This window comes from Bos indicus, chromosome 8 (genome assembly GCF_029378745.1).
Source record: "Bos indicus isolate NIAB-ARS_2022 breed Sahiwal x Tharparkar chromosome 8, NIAB-ARS_B.indTharparkar_mat_pri_1.0, whole genome shotgun sequence".
In the NCBI taxonomy this organism is placed as follows: Eukaryota; Metazoa; Chordata; class Mammalia; order Artiodactyla; family Bovidae; genus Bos; species Bos indicus.
Genome location: NC_091767.1, coordinates 63901797 through 63916284, shown reverse-complemented (window position 1 = coordinate 63916284; position 14488 = coordinate 63901797). Strand labels below are relative to the sequence as shown.

General features: G+C 48.4%; 1 protein-coding gene across 3 annotated transcripts in view; it reads right to left on the bottom strand.

Annotated features, from left to right (window-relative positions):
- COL15A1 (collagen type XV alpha 1 chain) overlaps nt 1-14488 on the bottom strand; it is a 103372-nt gene that overhangs the window by 60672 nt on the left and 28212 nt on the right. For all 3 annotated transcript variants that reach the window (XM_070794824.1, XM_019966268.2, XM_019966269.2), the window contains 3 exons: nt 7178-7725; nt 5603-5677; nt 3989-4069 (listed from right to left, as the gene is read on the bottom strand). In XM_070794824.1, the coding sequence (XP_070650925.1) occupies nt 3989-4069; nt 5603-5677; nt 7178-7725 (704 nt within the window). The remainder of the gene's footprint in view (nt 1-3988; nt 4070-5602; nt 5678-7177; nt 7726-14488) is intronic.

The following is a 14488-nucleotide window of genomic DNA, read 5'->3' as shown; positions in this document are numbered from 1 at the left end:
GAGCATGAGCCCATAAATGGTAGCCATCATCCACATCACTAGATGTGATTTCTCTGGGTATTGATATTAAAGGTAATAATTATGTTTTTGCTCATCTGCACTTGTTTTTTCAATTATGAATATGGAATATTTCTGTACTAAAAAAAAAGATGTAGTTTACTGTACTCTAAAGTTTCCAAGGTGAGAGCAAGGATGGAAGGCTTCAAGAAGTTGAGCCTTGAAGAAGAAACCGTTTCAGAAAGCAGGAATGGAGGAAGGCATTGAGGTAAGAAGGGACAAAACACTGACAGGGCCTGAAAACCTGATCTTGGAGAGGGCTGGAGGAGTAGCAGGGGGATGAAGCCTGGGGAGGCAGCAAGAGGGACGGGACTGGCTCTTAGGTGAGAAGTCTGGGCTTGTAAAGGAGCAACAAACAGCATCCCTTGGGTAGCAGGATGGGGGGATCCGGGCAGGTGTGAACTTTAGGGAGTTCACCCTGGTGTTAATGAGAGCACGGATCTGGGGTGTTGAGGTTTAGGCCAGGAGACCAGGAGGATGCACTAAAGAAGGCTGGTGAGGCAGGACCAGGAGGGGTAGTGGGAGCGGGACACAGGCACGCTCCCACCCAAGGAGAGGCTGGGAAGAGCACCAAGAAGAACTCCTCATTCCCAGCTGTATAGTGATCCAGCAGAGCAGTAAGCACCTCTGCCCCAGGCAGGTCCTCTCCTCTCCTCTCCCTGCCCAGGGTCCAGGGGAAGCCACTTCACATGGTTCCCTGATGGGGCCAAGAAAGCCCGTGTTTATCCTGGAGCAAAGCTGCCGGTGGCTGGAAGCCAAGTGGCTTCATAAGGGACATGGGATTGGAGATGAGGCAGGTAGGGCAGGTCAGGGTTCAGGAAACACAGGACAGTCAGGAAAGGGTGGGCTAAGCTTAGTAACTCAATGTGGCAAATGCTGGGTTACAGGGAATCACTGACTCCAGCCTGTCAGCTAAAAACCTCTTTAGACAAACTCCCACCAAGGCAGCCATGAAGCCTGGGTTCAAGGCAGAGCTGGTGAGCCAACTCTTGGTGGTCAGGGTCAGGGGTCCTGCCTCCAACAGGCTGCTGCTGGTTTTCAGGGGTTAGTGTAGATGGAGAACCAGCGTGGCCTGTGACAAAATGCGAATGTTGAGTCTTTAATTTTAAATTAAAATGTGGTAATTTGCTGGCCCTCATTCAACACATATTTCTTGAGGCCCTACTGTGTTCCATGGCTTACCTGATCCCTGGGATATGGAAATGAATTAATAAGAAGGGTGTCTGTCCTTGAACTGTTGGACAATCGGGGAGACACAGACCCAGGCACTACTCGCTGTGAGATTACAGGATGGAGAGCCACACGTGAGGAGGGGACCGAGGCCGTGGCCTCCAATGAGGGGCTCTGGACTGGACCCTGAAGGAGTGGGAACTGGCCAGGTAGAGATGGGATGGGGGAGGGCCCGCCTGGCAAATGGAACCGCAGGAGCCAAGGCATGGACGAGGGGTGAAAGGGCCTGGTGTGCTGGGGATCTGTGAGCCTTGGGTGTCACTGGAAGAGAGGTCCTGGATGTGGAAAAGAATCCTCTGCAGAGCTTTGTGTAAGACAGACCCTCGATCTCACTCCATTCATTCATGAATCTGAACGTCTGGGCATGCGCCCAGGCAAGGGGCTTTTTTTAAGACCGACTCCAAGTTCCGCCCACCCCCCACCCCACCCCATACATACACACAGTATAGATAAACACATACATACACACACAGACATATACACACACATATACACACACATACACACACACACACTCAGGACTCTGATGCACAGCCAGGGCTGAGAACCATAGGGTATTAATTCTAACTCAGCAAAGATAGAGCTTTCCAGAAATGGAAAGGTGTGTCAGCAGACACTGACTTAGCAGGAGGAAGAATGGGGCAGCAGGGACTCCTACCCTAAATGGGGAAGGAGGTGAGGAGGGGCTGGCTTTTTAAGTCCCTGACCGCTCAGGCAGTCCATGATTCAGTCTGAGGGTCATGGTTTGTATCTTAGAGGGTGGCAGGTTGCAAAGGGTGAGGACAGGGAAGTGAGATTCATTCCAAGAGAAAAGCCAGATAGAGAAGGGAGGGGAACGTCTGAGCCAAAGAGGGAAATTCCCCCGTCCTGGGGTGGGGAGCCGGGGGGGGAGTTTTCCAGGGGAGGGTGAAAGGGGGGGCAGTCCCCAGTTTGGGGCTGATGTGACTGACTGTGGCCTGGACCCAGGCTGGAAACCCGGCTCTGCCGCCTCCAGACTGCACATCCTCAGGCAAAGCTTTGCACTCCCGTGCCTCCCCCGGGGAACGAAAGGAAAACAGCGCCCTGCGAAAGAGGTTACAGCCGTGCCTGACCCGCCTCCACCTCCATGGCGTCCCATGCTCTTAAGCCCCGCTTCAAGTCCGTCCCTCAGGACCACCTTGGGTTATTAGTCTCTCTGCCCGAGTCAGCCTCACTCCTAGCTGTGAGCTGGTACACTGGGGGGCAGCACCAGACCAGAAAGCCTAGAGGACCATGGCTCTGTGCCCTGCTGCCCTACGTCTTGGACATGCCAGTGGGGTGGCCAAGGGATGATGGGCTCATGGGACTGCAACACTGCTCAGCACAGCTACCCCGAGTCACCACCCAGGCAGGCACCTTGGACCCTTCACTTTCTCCATCACAGCTACCCCCAAATTGGCTGTGGTCCTGGGGGGGCACCCCTGCAACACCACCCCGGCCAGCAGCACAAGGTCATGGCCAAATCCTTGATGGGGCATAATGGGACTTGTGCTTTAGCCTCAGCTCAGCCACACACCCTAGGCCCAGTCTCTTTCCTTCTTTGGACCTCACAGTTTGTTCAGTAGTACCAAGGGCAGTTTTCTGTACATCTCTGAACAGGAAGAGGTGACCGTTAAGGCCCTCTCACAGTAACAGACTCTGGTCCTATTCTGCCCCACCCACACCTCTGTCTCCGGAGGTCTGTGATTTATAGCCTCTGCCTTCTTTCCAGCTCCCTGCTTTCTTCCATCAGAGATGTGTCCATAGACTGAGCCAGACCAGTCTAGGAGATGGCTGGGGCTTCCGTGTTCAGTGACTCAGACACTGCTGGCTGTTTTTATTAGAACAGGCTCCTTGGTGTCTCCACAGTCTGATTCAATGCTTTCAAAACCACTTCCTTGTCTCGGCCACAGGGCACATTCCCAGGAGGGAGGAGGCCCACACCACCGCTGCCTTTCCCATGGGACCAGAAATGAGCTCCTAGGAGGGCTCTCCATCTCACAGGAGTGAGGGCCCCAACTTCCCTCTCATAGCCAGAGCCCCGAACAAGTGCGACAACAGCCACTTCCCTTGTGCCAGGCACTGGGCCGAGACCTTTTCCTTGCACAGCCTCATCGGACCTCGCAAGGACCCCACAAGATAGCACTCTGATTATTGTTTGGTGGAAGAGGGGCTGAGGCTCAGAAAGGCTGAGTAAGTCACCTAAGCTCACACAGCTGGGAGGCAATGGAGCAGAGTTCGCCTTTGGAAAGCCCTCCCCTGGTCACAGCACAGGGTGGCACCTGGGTATCGGCGTTCCCCTACACTGAGTGAAGTGAAGTGAAGTCGCTCAGTTGTGTCCGACTCTTTGCGACCCTGTGAACTGTAGCCTACCAGGCTTCTCCATCCATGGGTTCTCCAGGCAAGAATACTAGAGTGGGTTACCATTTCCTTCTCCAGGGGATCTTCCCAACCCAGGGATCAAACCCGGGTCTCCCGCATTGGAGGCAGACGCTTTAACCTCTGAGCCACCAGGGAATCCCCCTACACTGAGGATTTTGCAAAATGCCCACTGGCCAGTATTTTCCTGACTTCCCCAGGTGAGCTGTCGAATGAAGTCACAGATGTGAGGACAGAGACTTCAGACCAAGTCTGGGTCCTCTTGGACAATGCCTAGCCCTCTAAAAGCTGACCAAGATGACATAGCACAGTACCCGGTACTCACTGGGGCTTGAGTGTAGGTGACTGCTTCCAAGATCTCAGCTACTCCATCCGTCTCCTGGAGCCCGCTGGTCTCTCCAGATGCCTGTGTGGAGACAAATCATGTGGGCAGAGGGGGAGAAAAGTTGATAACTGGGGAGTCATAGAAACAGACTCCTATGGAGAAGCAGGGTACATGTAAAAGGAAAGATGTAGATGGAGGTGTACAGAGAAAGTGGGGTGAAGGGGAAAGCATGTGATTGAGCTATTCTTTTTGTCTCCTTCCACATTTTATTGCTCAAACAAAAAATACAATCAATGTAGTCTCTCCAACATACCTACTTACATTTTGCCCAAGTGCCCAAAAGGCACTCCCTCTGTGCTGACTGTCATCAGAATTTCTCACTGGGAACCACTATATTTGAAGAACATCCTCCTCTTGTTACCTAGTCTTCACAATTAGCCCCCTGATGGCAGCCAGGACACCGTGTGCCATGATTTTGTAACCTGCTTGTGGACCCTTGGATTGTTTCTGTTTGTTCAATATTAATAGCACCACAGAGATGAAGCAATATATACACACAAGTTTTCCCTTCTCTCAGCATCATGGGAATGCCAGGCTGGAATCATGGACTCGAGGAGAGCAAATATTCTCCCAGGGCCAAGTTCTACCTCTGAGGGGCTGGCTGTCCAAGTACACTGGCAACATTTTTTACTGAATGAATGAAAGAAGTTTATGCTTAGCTTTGGGGCTGACAGATAGAGGATATAAAGGTCTACGAATACGCCATGCTCTGCTGGCCTATGACTTTCCTTCTTTGTGCGGTGTCTTCTGCTGGGAATACCTTTTCTTCTTCATCTGGCTGACTCTTGCTTGTCACTGATCAGGTATCAACTCCTTCCTGACCCGCTTCCTGTTCTTCCTCTTCCACCTTCCTGCCCCTGCCTGACTTGAAGAATTTGGGTCTGAGGACCAATTACACTCAGGTCTATCACTGCTTTTGGGTATGTCTGAGCATCTTGAGGATGCAGACGGTCCCCAGTTCATCTCTTTATCTCCCGCATCTCCCCAGGTCGGTCACCTTGCAGGTACTCAGTCAATCCTGGAGGGAGGGGGAGGAGGGAGGAAGAGGGAAAAGGAGCCATCTTTTTTTCCCTGCTCACCACCCCCTTTAATTGAGGAACTGATTCATTTGCCAAATAAAAGCTAAATTTAGGTTTGTTTTTGTAAGAATTTACATTCAGAACGTCTTGGAGTTTTAACTTTTATTTTAGAATCCTGACACCCTTTCTTGGCAGGAAGTCTGGAAACCAGGCCATTGACTGGTACAGCCATGGAAGAACCTAACACCTTAGAAGAAACACAACTCCCCCCGCCACCAATCCTCCACCAAACACCAAAGACATGGCTGAAGTTCTCAAAAATAATAACAAAGCCAAAAAGCTCAAAATAGGACTTGATGGAGCGCTTGCCAAGATAAGGGATTTCAGAGACTCCATGACGTTTGGGGTGAAAAACTGCCTGGGTGCCGGGCCCTTCTCTGGCTGCTGGGGCTTCAGGGCCCACTGTGGGGGTGACAGGGAGAAGTGGGGGTGACGGGGAGAAGTGGGGGTGACGGGGAGAAGTGGGGCGGCTCACCGAGGAGTCTTCAGCTTCACACATCTCCTCGGGAGTCCTGGGGTCAGGGTGGATGATGAGCTGCTGTATGGAACCCTAGAGGAAAGCAGAGGGGTCGGAGGCCGCGTTTACAGCACAAGTACCACTGGGACACACGACTGTTTTTATACAGAGCAGAACCAGTGAGAGGACAGGAGTGAGAAGTGCTGCCCGAGGCCATGAAAAGAAAACCATGCCATCCCCAGGCCTGCTCTCATTAAGGGGGGCTCTCCCTGGGACAATGTAAAATGAGCCTCACTAACCAGAGAGGTCCTTAGAGAGCTCAGTATTCAAAGTGCAGAATAACAGCAGCCTCCTAACAGGTCCCCAGGTCCCTAACTTGTCAGCAATGAACCCTAAAGTACTCGCCTCCCCCACCAGAAAGTGTCTCTCCCCCATGGCTCAAAGCTTCCAGTTGGAAGGACTTGTCCCCAGAGTAGCTGTCAGCCAGGCTCCCTGCCTCCACTCTGCCTCCCCTCCCTACCCCCAATAGCCCATTCTGCATATGTGGTGGTGGTTAGTCACTCAGTTGTGTCCAAAATTTTGTGACCCCATGGACTGTAGCCTGCCAGGCTCCTCTGTCCATGGAATTCTCCAGGCAAGAATACTGGAGTGGGTTGCCATTCCCTTCTCCAGGAGATCTTCCCGAGCCAGGGATTGAACCCGGGTCTCCTGCATTGTGGGCAGATTCTTTACCATCTGAGCCACCAGGGAGGTCCATCTCCAAGTGAGAGTTTCAAAACTGTTCATTGGATTCTACCTTCTTAAAATCCATATTCCACTGTATTACAGATAAACCCAAACTCCAGCTCAGTCCTGTCTTAAATCAATTGGGAAGGTATCAGTAAGAATCAAAATGAAAGTGAAAGTTGCTCAGTCTTGTCTGACTCTTTGCAAACCCATGGACTATACAGCCCATGGAATTCTCCAGGCCAGAATACTGGAGTGGGTAGCCATTCTCTCCTCCAGGGGATCCTCCCAACCCAGTAAGACTAGTGGTGACTAAATGAATGACTACAATAACTTGGGATTTGCTTTAGAATGGCTCGTTCATAAAAATCCATTTGACAGTAAAATCAGTCTTCTGATATTTTTTCAAGGCACATTGTCCCAAAGGAGAGACAGCAACTACCTCACACTCTCATCTCAGCTCTTCCACCTTTGCAGAAATTATATGCAGCTGTCACCATTTTCCAAAGATAAAATCACTGAACAAAACATGAATTACAAACCTTACCCTTTTTATAATGCCTAAAAACAGACAAAGTGCTTTCACACAGGCTAGCTCACATGATTCCACAACCCTATAGCCTAAGTTTTCTAATCCCCACTCACAGATAAGAAAACACAGAGAGGATCAGAGAATTCAGCTGCTGTTTAAAATCATCAGGCTACACTGAAAACTCAGGAATAGAATCTAAGTTCTGAGTTTCGAGCCTAGCTTTTGTCCCACTAGCATGCATGCCCGAGGACATAAGGATAAAATGATAATAAGAACAGTCGCTGGTGTTTGCTGCAGTGTCCAGCAGCCTCCTCGTCTGGAAGACTTGAACTCACAATGAATCTCTCCAGCCCCGTAGCTCCTGCATTGCCCACAAAGATTCCCGCACTGGGCTCGAAGGTCAAGGCCTGGGAGGACCTTGGAAAGGGGACGCGGCCATGCTCCTCACAGTCCACGAGGAGGGTCACTTCCTCGCCCTGGACGACCACAGCAAAGTAGTTCCACTTGTGGGTCATCACGGGCACCAGGAAGGCGGCGGCCTCACGGGACACCTGGGAGCTAGGCTCCGTGTAGTAGAGGATGACCCGCTGGCGGCCGTCCTCCACGCCCGAGAGCCGCAGGCCCAGGTAGATGACTTTCTGGAAGGCGTCCGTGATGGCAAAGAGCACACCGCCTTGGGGGCTGCTGGGCTTCACCCTCACGCTGATGGCGAAGTCCCTGAAGAAGGTGGACGGGATGAGGGTCCTGGCCGGGCGGCCGACGTTGGCACCAGGCCCAAAGCTGTAGGCTGGGAAGCCACCATAGCCAGCTACAAAGGACACAGAGGAGGGCAGCGGGACGCCGACGAGCTCCGTGAGGTCCAGGGGGCCCCGGGAAGCCGATTCTGCAGGGAGGGAGAGAAGAGCCCATGCTTCACACATACGTTCCTCTCTGCTTGGAAATAAGGAGGAAGTATACTCAGGAAATGAAATGGGATCCTTCAAGAAGCCCACTGCAGCATCTTAATTTCTGTTTGTCAAACTTTTTTGACAATGACCCATAATAAGAAATACATTTACATGGCCACCCACTATGCACATTTAGACAAATATATATCTGTAACCCTGAAACAGATGTTTCATAAAACATTATTTACTTTTAATACTCACCAGGCACTATGATGTTTTCTTTTCCATTTAACAATTCTTTTTCTCTTTTATTTTATTAAAAACATGCTGGAAAACAACCTACTAAATTGATTTCATTACCCACGAACAAGTCATGATTAGTTTGGAAAACATATCAGAATATTTCTAGAATATTTCTACAATGTTCCCCCACATCAACATAGGGATTTCCCCCCATTTCTCTCTGTAAAAGTGGGCAGGTTTGTTTTGTTGTGTTTTGAGTGAAGTCTACTGTTCAAGTGCCTCAGGATATGGGGGAAAGCAGGGACAAATCGAAGTGCTCCCAGACCTTAGGACAACTGAAATTTGCATCATTGTCATGCATTGTCAACTCCCTTTGTCACTGTCGTCGTTATGACAGCATCACCCACATTCCCTGATCTCTCATTTTTAGCAGGCTGTAAGCTCTTCACATACATTAGTTCATTTACTCCTCACAACCACGCTATGAGGATAGGTACTATTATCCCATTCTATTCCAGAGAGAACTTGTGTGTGTGTGTGTGTGTTCAGTTGCTCAGTTGTGCCCCACTGCAACCCCATGGACTGTAGCCCACCAGGCTCCCCTGTCCATGGGATTCTCCAGGCAAGAACACTGGAGTGGGTTGCCATTTCCTACTCCAGGGGATCTGCTGAACCCAGGGATTGAAACTGTATCACCTGTATTGGTAGGTGGATTCTTTACCACTAGTACCACCTGGGAAGCCCCAGAGACAACTTAGAGAAGGTAAAAAATTTGCCCAAAGTAAGCCCATCAGAAGTCTAAAGCCAGAGCATCTGACTAAAGAGGATGTGCTCTTCACCACCACCCTTTGCCGGGAGAAACACAGGGCTCCATTGTGGTGGCCTGGAGAGGACTTAGGCTCATAAGCCTTGAGCCACCCAACCACTATTCCCTGGGAGAAGGCTGCAGGCTGGCTTACAGACACCTGCACCCACATGCACCTAAAGAGATGAGATAAGAATGCAGGTCCCAGGCAGAGATGGACAGGAACCCTGCGGATGGACAGTAGATACAAACTGGATTTTGAAAAAGTAATGTTTGAAAAAAGGAATGTAAGATGGTCATTTTATTTAATCTGTTTAGATTGATTACACATGGAGATGATAATTTGGGGACACTCTGGGCTATATAAAATATATTATTAACATTTTTAAGACAAGAATAACATGAGGAATAGGCATGGGCCCAGCACCCCACTTAGGAAATATCAACTCGGCCGCAGCTCTCAGGAACCCTCTGATCCTTCCCCCTGCCCATGCCCCAGAGGCAGCCACTCTAGGGGTCTGGTGTTTATCATCCCCCTGCATGTCTTTGTGTGTTTACTACACGAGTATATGTCTCTAACAGAATTCAGCACTGCAGTGCCTGTCTCCTAACCTCATATAAGTGTTGGCAGGCTGCGTGTATTCTGGAACTTTTTTTTCCCACTCAACATTGTATTTTTGTGATTTATCCCTGTTGAGTGTGGCTCCAAGTCTCATGTTTTCATAGCAGTATCCTATGTATAAATAAGTCACTGTGGATTACTTCATCTTTCTGCTGATGGAAAGTGAGGTTTCCCATCACTAGTACAGCCACTGCTGCTATGGACTTTCTTATTCACATCTCCTTGTGCTTACCTGTGCAAGTGAGTCCACCACTTTGGGGTGGAAATTATTCAATGATATGAACATTTGCACCTGTAACTTCACTGAGTATGGCTAAATTGCTCTCTTAAGCAACTGTGCCGTTTAAAAAACCTGATATATAACCAACAAATAACACTGTATAAGTTTAAGGTGAACAAAGTGTTGATCTGATACCCTTGTATATTGCAATATGATTACCACTCTAGCATTAGTTAATGTCCACCTCGCATGCTATAATTATCATGTCTTTTTGATGTAATTATTATCTTAATTACCATTAAGACGCAACTGTGCCATTTTACATACCCACTAGAAGCATGTTCCTGCCAACATTTAGGGGAGGTAGAGAGATGAGATTTGGGGAGAAGTCCATGGGGCTTTTCAACTATAGCGATGATGTTATTTCTTAAACTAGGTGATATTCGAAAGTATTCCTTGTAGTATTCTTTGTTAAAAACGGTCATGGTAAATATTTCACAACACTAAAGAAAATGATTATTGCGTCTTCAGCAAAAGGGCAAGTCTGATCATGTTGAGGCCTTAATGAGAAGGCTTCTCCGGTCACCTGTGCTCTCAGGGTACCCAGCGGCCTGGGCACCTGGCTGGAGGGCCCTCTTGGTCTAGACCCAGCAGCACTCTGACTCCCCAGCAAGCCTGATGATGTCCTTCCAGTGCCCCAGGCCATCGCAGGTCCTCTCCCCCCACGTCAAATGCTCTTCCCTCCGCGCCTCATCCCACTGGCTATTTTTACCAGAATAACTCCTCGTTCTCCCCACCCCCGAAATCCCTTGTTTCACCTCCTGACCTACATCCTCCTCCTTCAAAACACACTAGGGTCCCCCACTTTCACCCCCTGTACGCTGCAGGTCGCTCTTGGGTCACTTGTCTCTCTCCCCATTGGACCACACCATTCATCTCTATGTTCCCGCCTCCAGCTCAGTGCTAAGGAATGAATGAATGAAAAAAAATGAACAAATAAATGAAATTCAACCTCTTCAGTCTACAGAAAGAAGGCAAAACTGAGGTTAAAAGAGGGAAGGGGTTTAGTAATTATAAACGGACCTGATTCTCAATCCAATGCTTTTTCTGTCCAGTTTGCAATTTGCATTAAAACAGAAAGTAAAGTATAGCAAACCCAAGAAGGCAAAAATAAGAAGATTCATAAATTGGTTAAATTTAATGACACACAAATTTTTTAAGTTCTGCATAGCAAAAATAAATTCCCACAGTGTCAAATAAAATCCCAATCTTGACAAAAATATTTGCTGCATGTATCACAGACAACAAACAAATTACCTTAACACAAAAAACAAATGAATAAGCAGGAGGTCAATAATCCGAAGATACTGGGAAAGATTGAAGAAGAAAGAAGGGGACGACAGAGGATGAGACCGTTGGACGGCATCACTGACTCAATGGACGTGAGTTTGAGCAAGCTCCAGGAGATGGTGAAGCCTGGTGTGCTGCAGTCCATGGAGTCGCCAAGAGTCAGACACGACTGAGAGACTGAACAACAAAAAAATAATCCAAAAGAAAAAATGGGCAAAGAATAGGAAAGTCTTTCCACAGTAAAAGAAAAAAAAAGGGCTATTAAACATACGAACAGATACTTAGCCTCATTCAGAACAAGAAAGATACAAGGTAAGATTATGAAGAGACAGCATTTTCCCTATCAGACTGGCAAAGATCAAAGCGTTGGCTAACATCCTGTTTAGCAAGCGTTTGAGGGAACAGGCCATTGCATGCACTGCTGGTGGAAGTGTAAAGTGATAACATCTGCGGGAGGAGCGTCCTCACTATGTGTATCAAAATTAAAAGTGCACATGTACTCTTTGACGCAGTGGTTATACTTCTATGAATTTTTGAAACAGATAAAGTTATATGTGTGCATATAAAGAACTTAAAAGAATATCCATTGCAGCACTGTTTAAAATGTATCTGGACATATCTAAACTGTTCCATCTTGGAATTCTCAGGGAATGGTTAAATAAATACTAACTTTTGTTATAGTCACACAAAGCAATCCAATGCAGCCTTTATTTATTTTTTAAAAATATTTATTTATTTGGCTCCCTCGGGTCTTAGTTGATCATGGTTAGTTGTGCTGTGCCATGTGGGATCTTGGTTCCCTAATTACAGGCTAAACCCACAATCTCTGCACTGCAAGGCAGATTCTTAACCACTGGACCACCAGGGAAGTCCACTTGTGAAGCCTTTAAAAAGGTGTGATTCCTTAGGTGTTAATATGAAACAAGAAGAGCTGACTCTTTGGAAAAGACCCTGATGCTGGGAAAGATTGAGGGCAGGAGGAGAAGCAGGCGACAGAAGATGCATCATCGACTCAATGGACATGAATCTGAGCAAACTCCGGGAAGCAGGGAAGGACAGGGAAGCCTGGCAAGCTGCAGTCCACGGGGTCACAAAGAGTCGGACACAACTGAGCAACAACAACAACAGATGTATGAACTAGAAACAAACAGAAAAACAAGGTGCAGAATAGAATTGCTATCCATTCAGTTCAGTTCAGTGCAGTCGTTCAGTCGTGTCTGACTCTTTGTGACCCCATGAATCGCAGCATGCCAGGCCTCCCTGTCCATCACCAACTCCTGGAGTTCACCCAGACTCACGTCCATCGAGTCAGCGATGCCATCCAGCCATCTCATCCTCTGTCGTCCCCTTCTCCTCCTGCCCCCAATCCCTCCCAGCATCAGTCTTTTCCAATGAGTCAACTCTTCGCATGAGGTGGCTAAAGTACTGGAGTTTCAGCTTTAGCATCATTCCTTCCAAAGAACACCCAGGACTGATCTCCTTTAGAATGGACCGGTTGGATCTCCTTGCAGTCCAAGGGACTCTCAAGAGTCGTCTCCAACACCACAGTTCAAAAGCATCAATTCTTCAGCGTTCAGCTTTCTTCACAGTCCAACTCTCACATCCATACATGACCACTGGAAAAACCACAGCCTTGACTAGATGGACCTTTGTTGGCAAAGTAATGTCTCTGCTTTTGAATATGCTATCTAGGTTGGTCATAACTTTCCTTCCAAGGAGTAAGCATCTTTTAATTTCATGGCTGCAGTCACCATCTGCAGTGATTTTGGAGCCCAAAAAAAATAAAGTCTGACACTGTTTCCACTGTTTCCCCATCTATTTCCCATGAAGTGATGGGACCAGATGCCATGCTATCCATTGGAAGTACATATATTAATACATGTTAAATACATAAAATATATATTAGAATATTTCTAGAAAGATACACAAGAAGCTGAGGCCAGAGACTCTCCAGGGAAGGAAGCTAGTGGCTGGGTGACAACAGACTTTCTTCTCAATGGATACTCTTTTGTACTTTTTGAATTTTACCTCAAGCACATGAAGTGAAAAATAGACATTTACATATTTTTAAAGATATTAACTCTTTACATCCTCTTTTAGAAAGTACAAAATCTTTTATGTTTTTCCTCACTCAAAGATAGCCCATTTCTGTATACAAAGGGGGAAAGAGTGAAAAGTAATGAAACAGAAATAAAAGCAAGCACCCCACTGAGATTTCTTTTCTCCCCTCCACAGTTTAAAGATAAAAGCCAAATAAAAGCATGAGTACCCTGCTGATAGCTTTCTGTCTTCTCCATCTGATCCAGTGAAAGCTTTTCCTCCAGCTCGTCTCCTTCTCCTACTGAGGATAGGAGAGGAAGCCCCTTTCCAGTGGGATGCTCCAGGTCTGCAGAATGTGTGGTTCCACAGTGGGTATATGACCCAGGCCTCTCATCCAGAGGCTTGTTTCTAAGTGGTGTTCCAAGGACTCAGGAACAGGTGGGGTTCAGGGACTCCAGGACAGGGATTGAAAGGTTTCCACCCAGAAGCCTGCTTAAACCAGCCCAGTGCTGCCATGTAAAGCAGTAAAGCCCAGGCTTCCACATGGCCATTTTGGGAATTCTTAGTTCCAGGAGGGATTCTGCTTCAAAAAAAAAAAAGAAAAAAAATCACCCATCGAGCCAACCTCCTTATTTTATAGACAGGGAAATAATGGTCAAGGAGAGAGTTTCATGACTAGGACACACATCCAGGAAGTAACAGGTGGAGCAGTGAAGCAAGAATGGGTGGAGGGGGAGATGTGATTCTGCCTTGGGGTGACTTGGAGTGGCAGGTGACCCGCAACTGGCGTCCCTCCACGACCCCTGGGCTGCCCTAGCCACGCTAGGCACAGGCCACTGGTGGGCCAGCTCGAGAGTGGACAGAAGAGGCAGCCTGTAGAGAACTGCCTTGGCGCTGGACAGAGCTGGGTTCAGATCCAGCCTGTGCCAGTTACCAAGTAGGCAGCTTTTGGGCGGATAACTTACTGGTGATGTAGGAATGTCCCACCCATCTCACACATGGGGACCAAATGAGATAATGGAGGAAAAGTACAAGTGCTCAACAAATAGTAGAAACTGGTCTTCTGCTTGATCCAAAGGTTTAAGTTTAGTAAAAACCAAAGTCTGCAAAGAGATCCTTTCCTAATCCTACCTGCCCCCTGCTGCCCAGACCTCGGCTATGAGGGAGAACCAGCATGCAAGCAGCAGGCAGCAGGCCTTGCTTCCACTGGGTCAGCCACAGGGGGAGCCAAGCCACAACCTAAAGGAAGTCCAAGTCAGCCCCTGCTGTGCTCTCAGCAACCGCCCCCTCCCTCCACACACACTGTCCCACGGCATGCTGTGGGATGGCAGGGAGTGACCTCTGGCCTGGAGTGACCCATGCTCAGGGCTGCGCCTGGGCCTACTGGCTCACTTCCCCTTGGCCTCTGGCAGGAGGGCCACCTGCTCAGGCAGCCACCAGGGAGGGGAGAGAAGCCAGGAAGCCAAGACAAACAGGCCC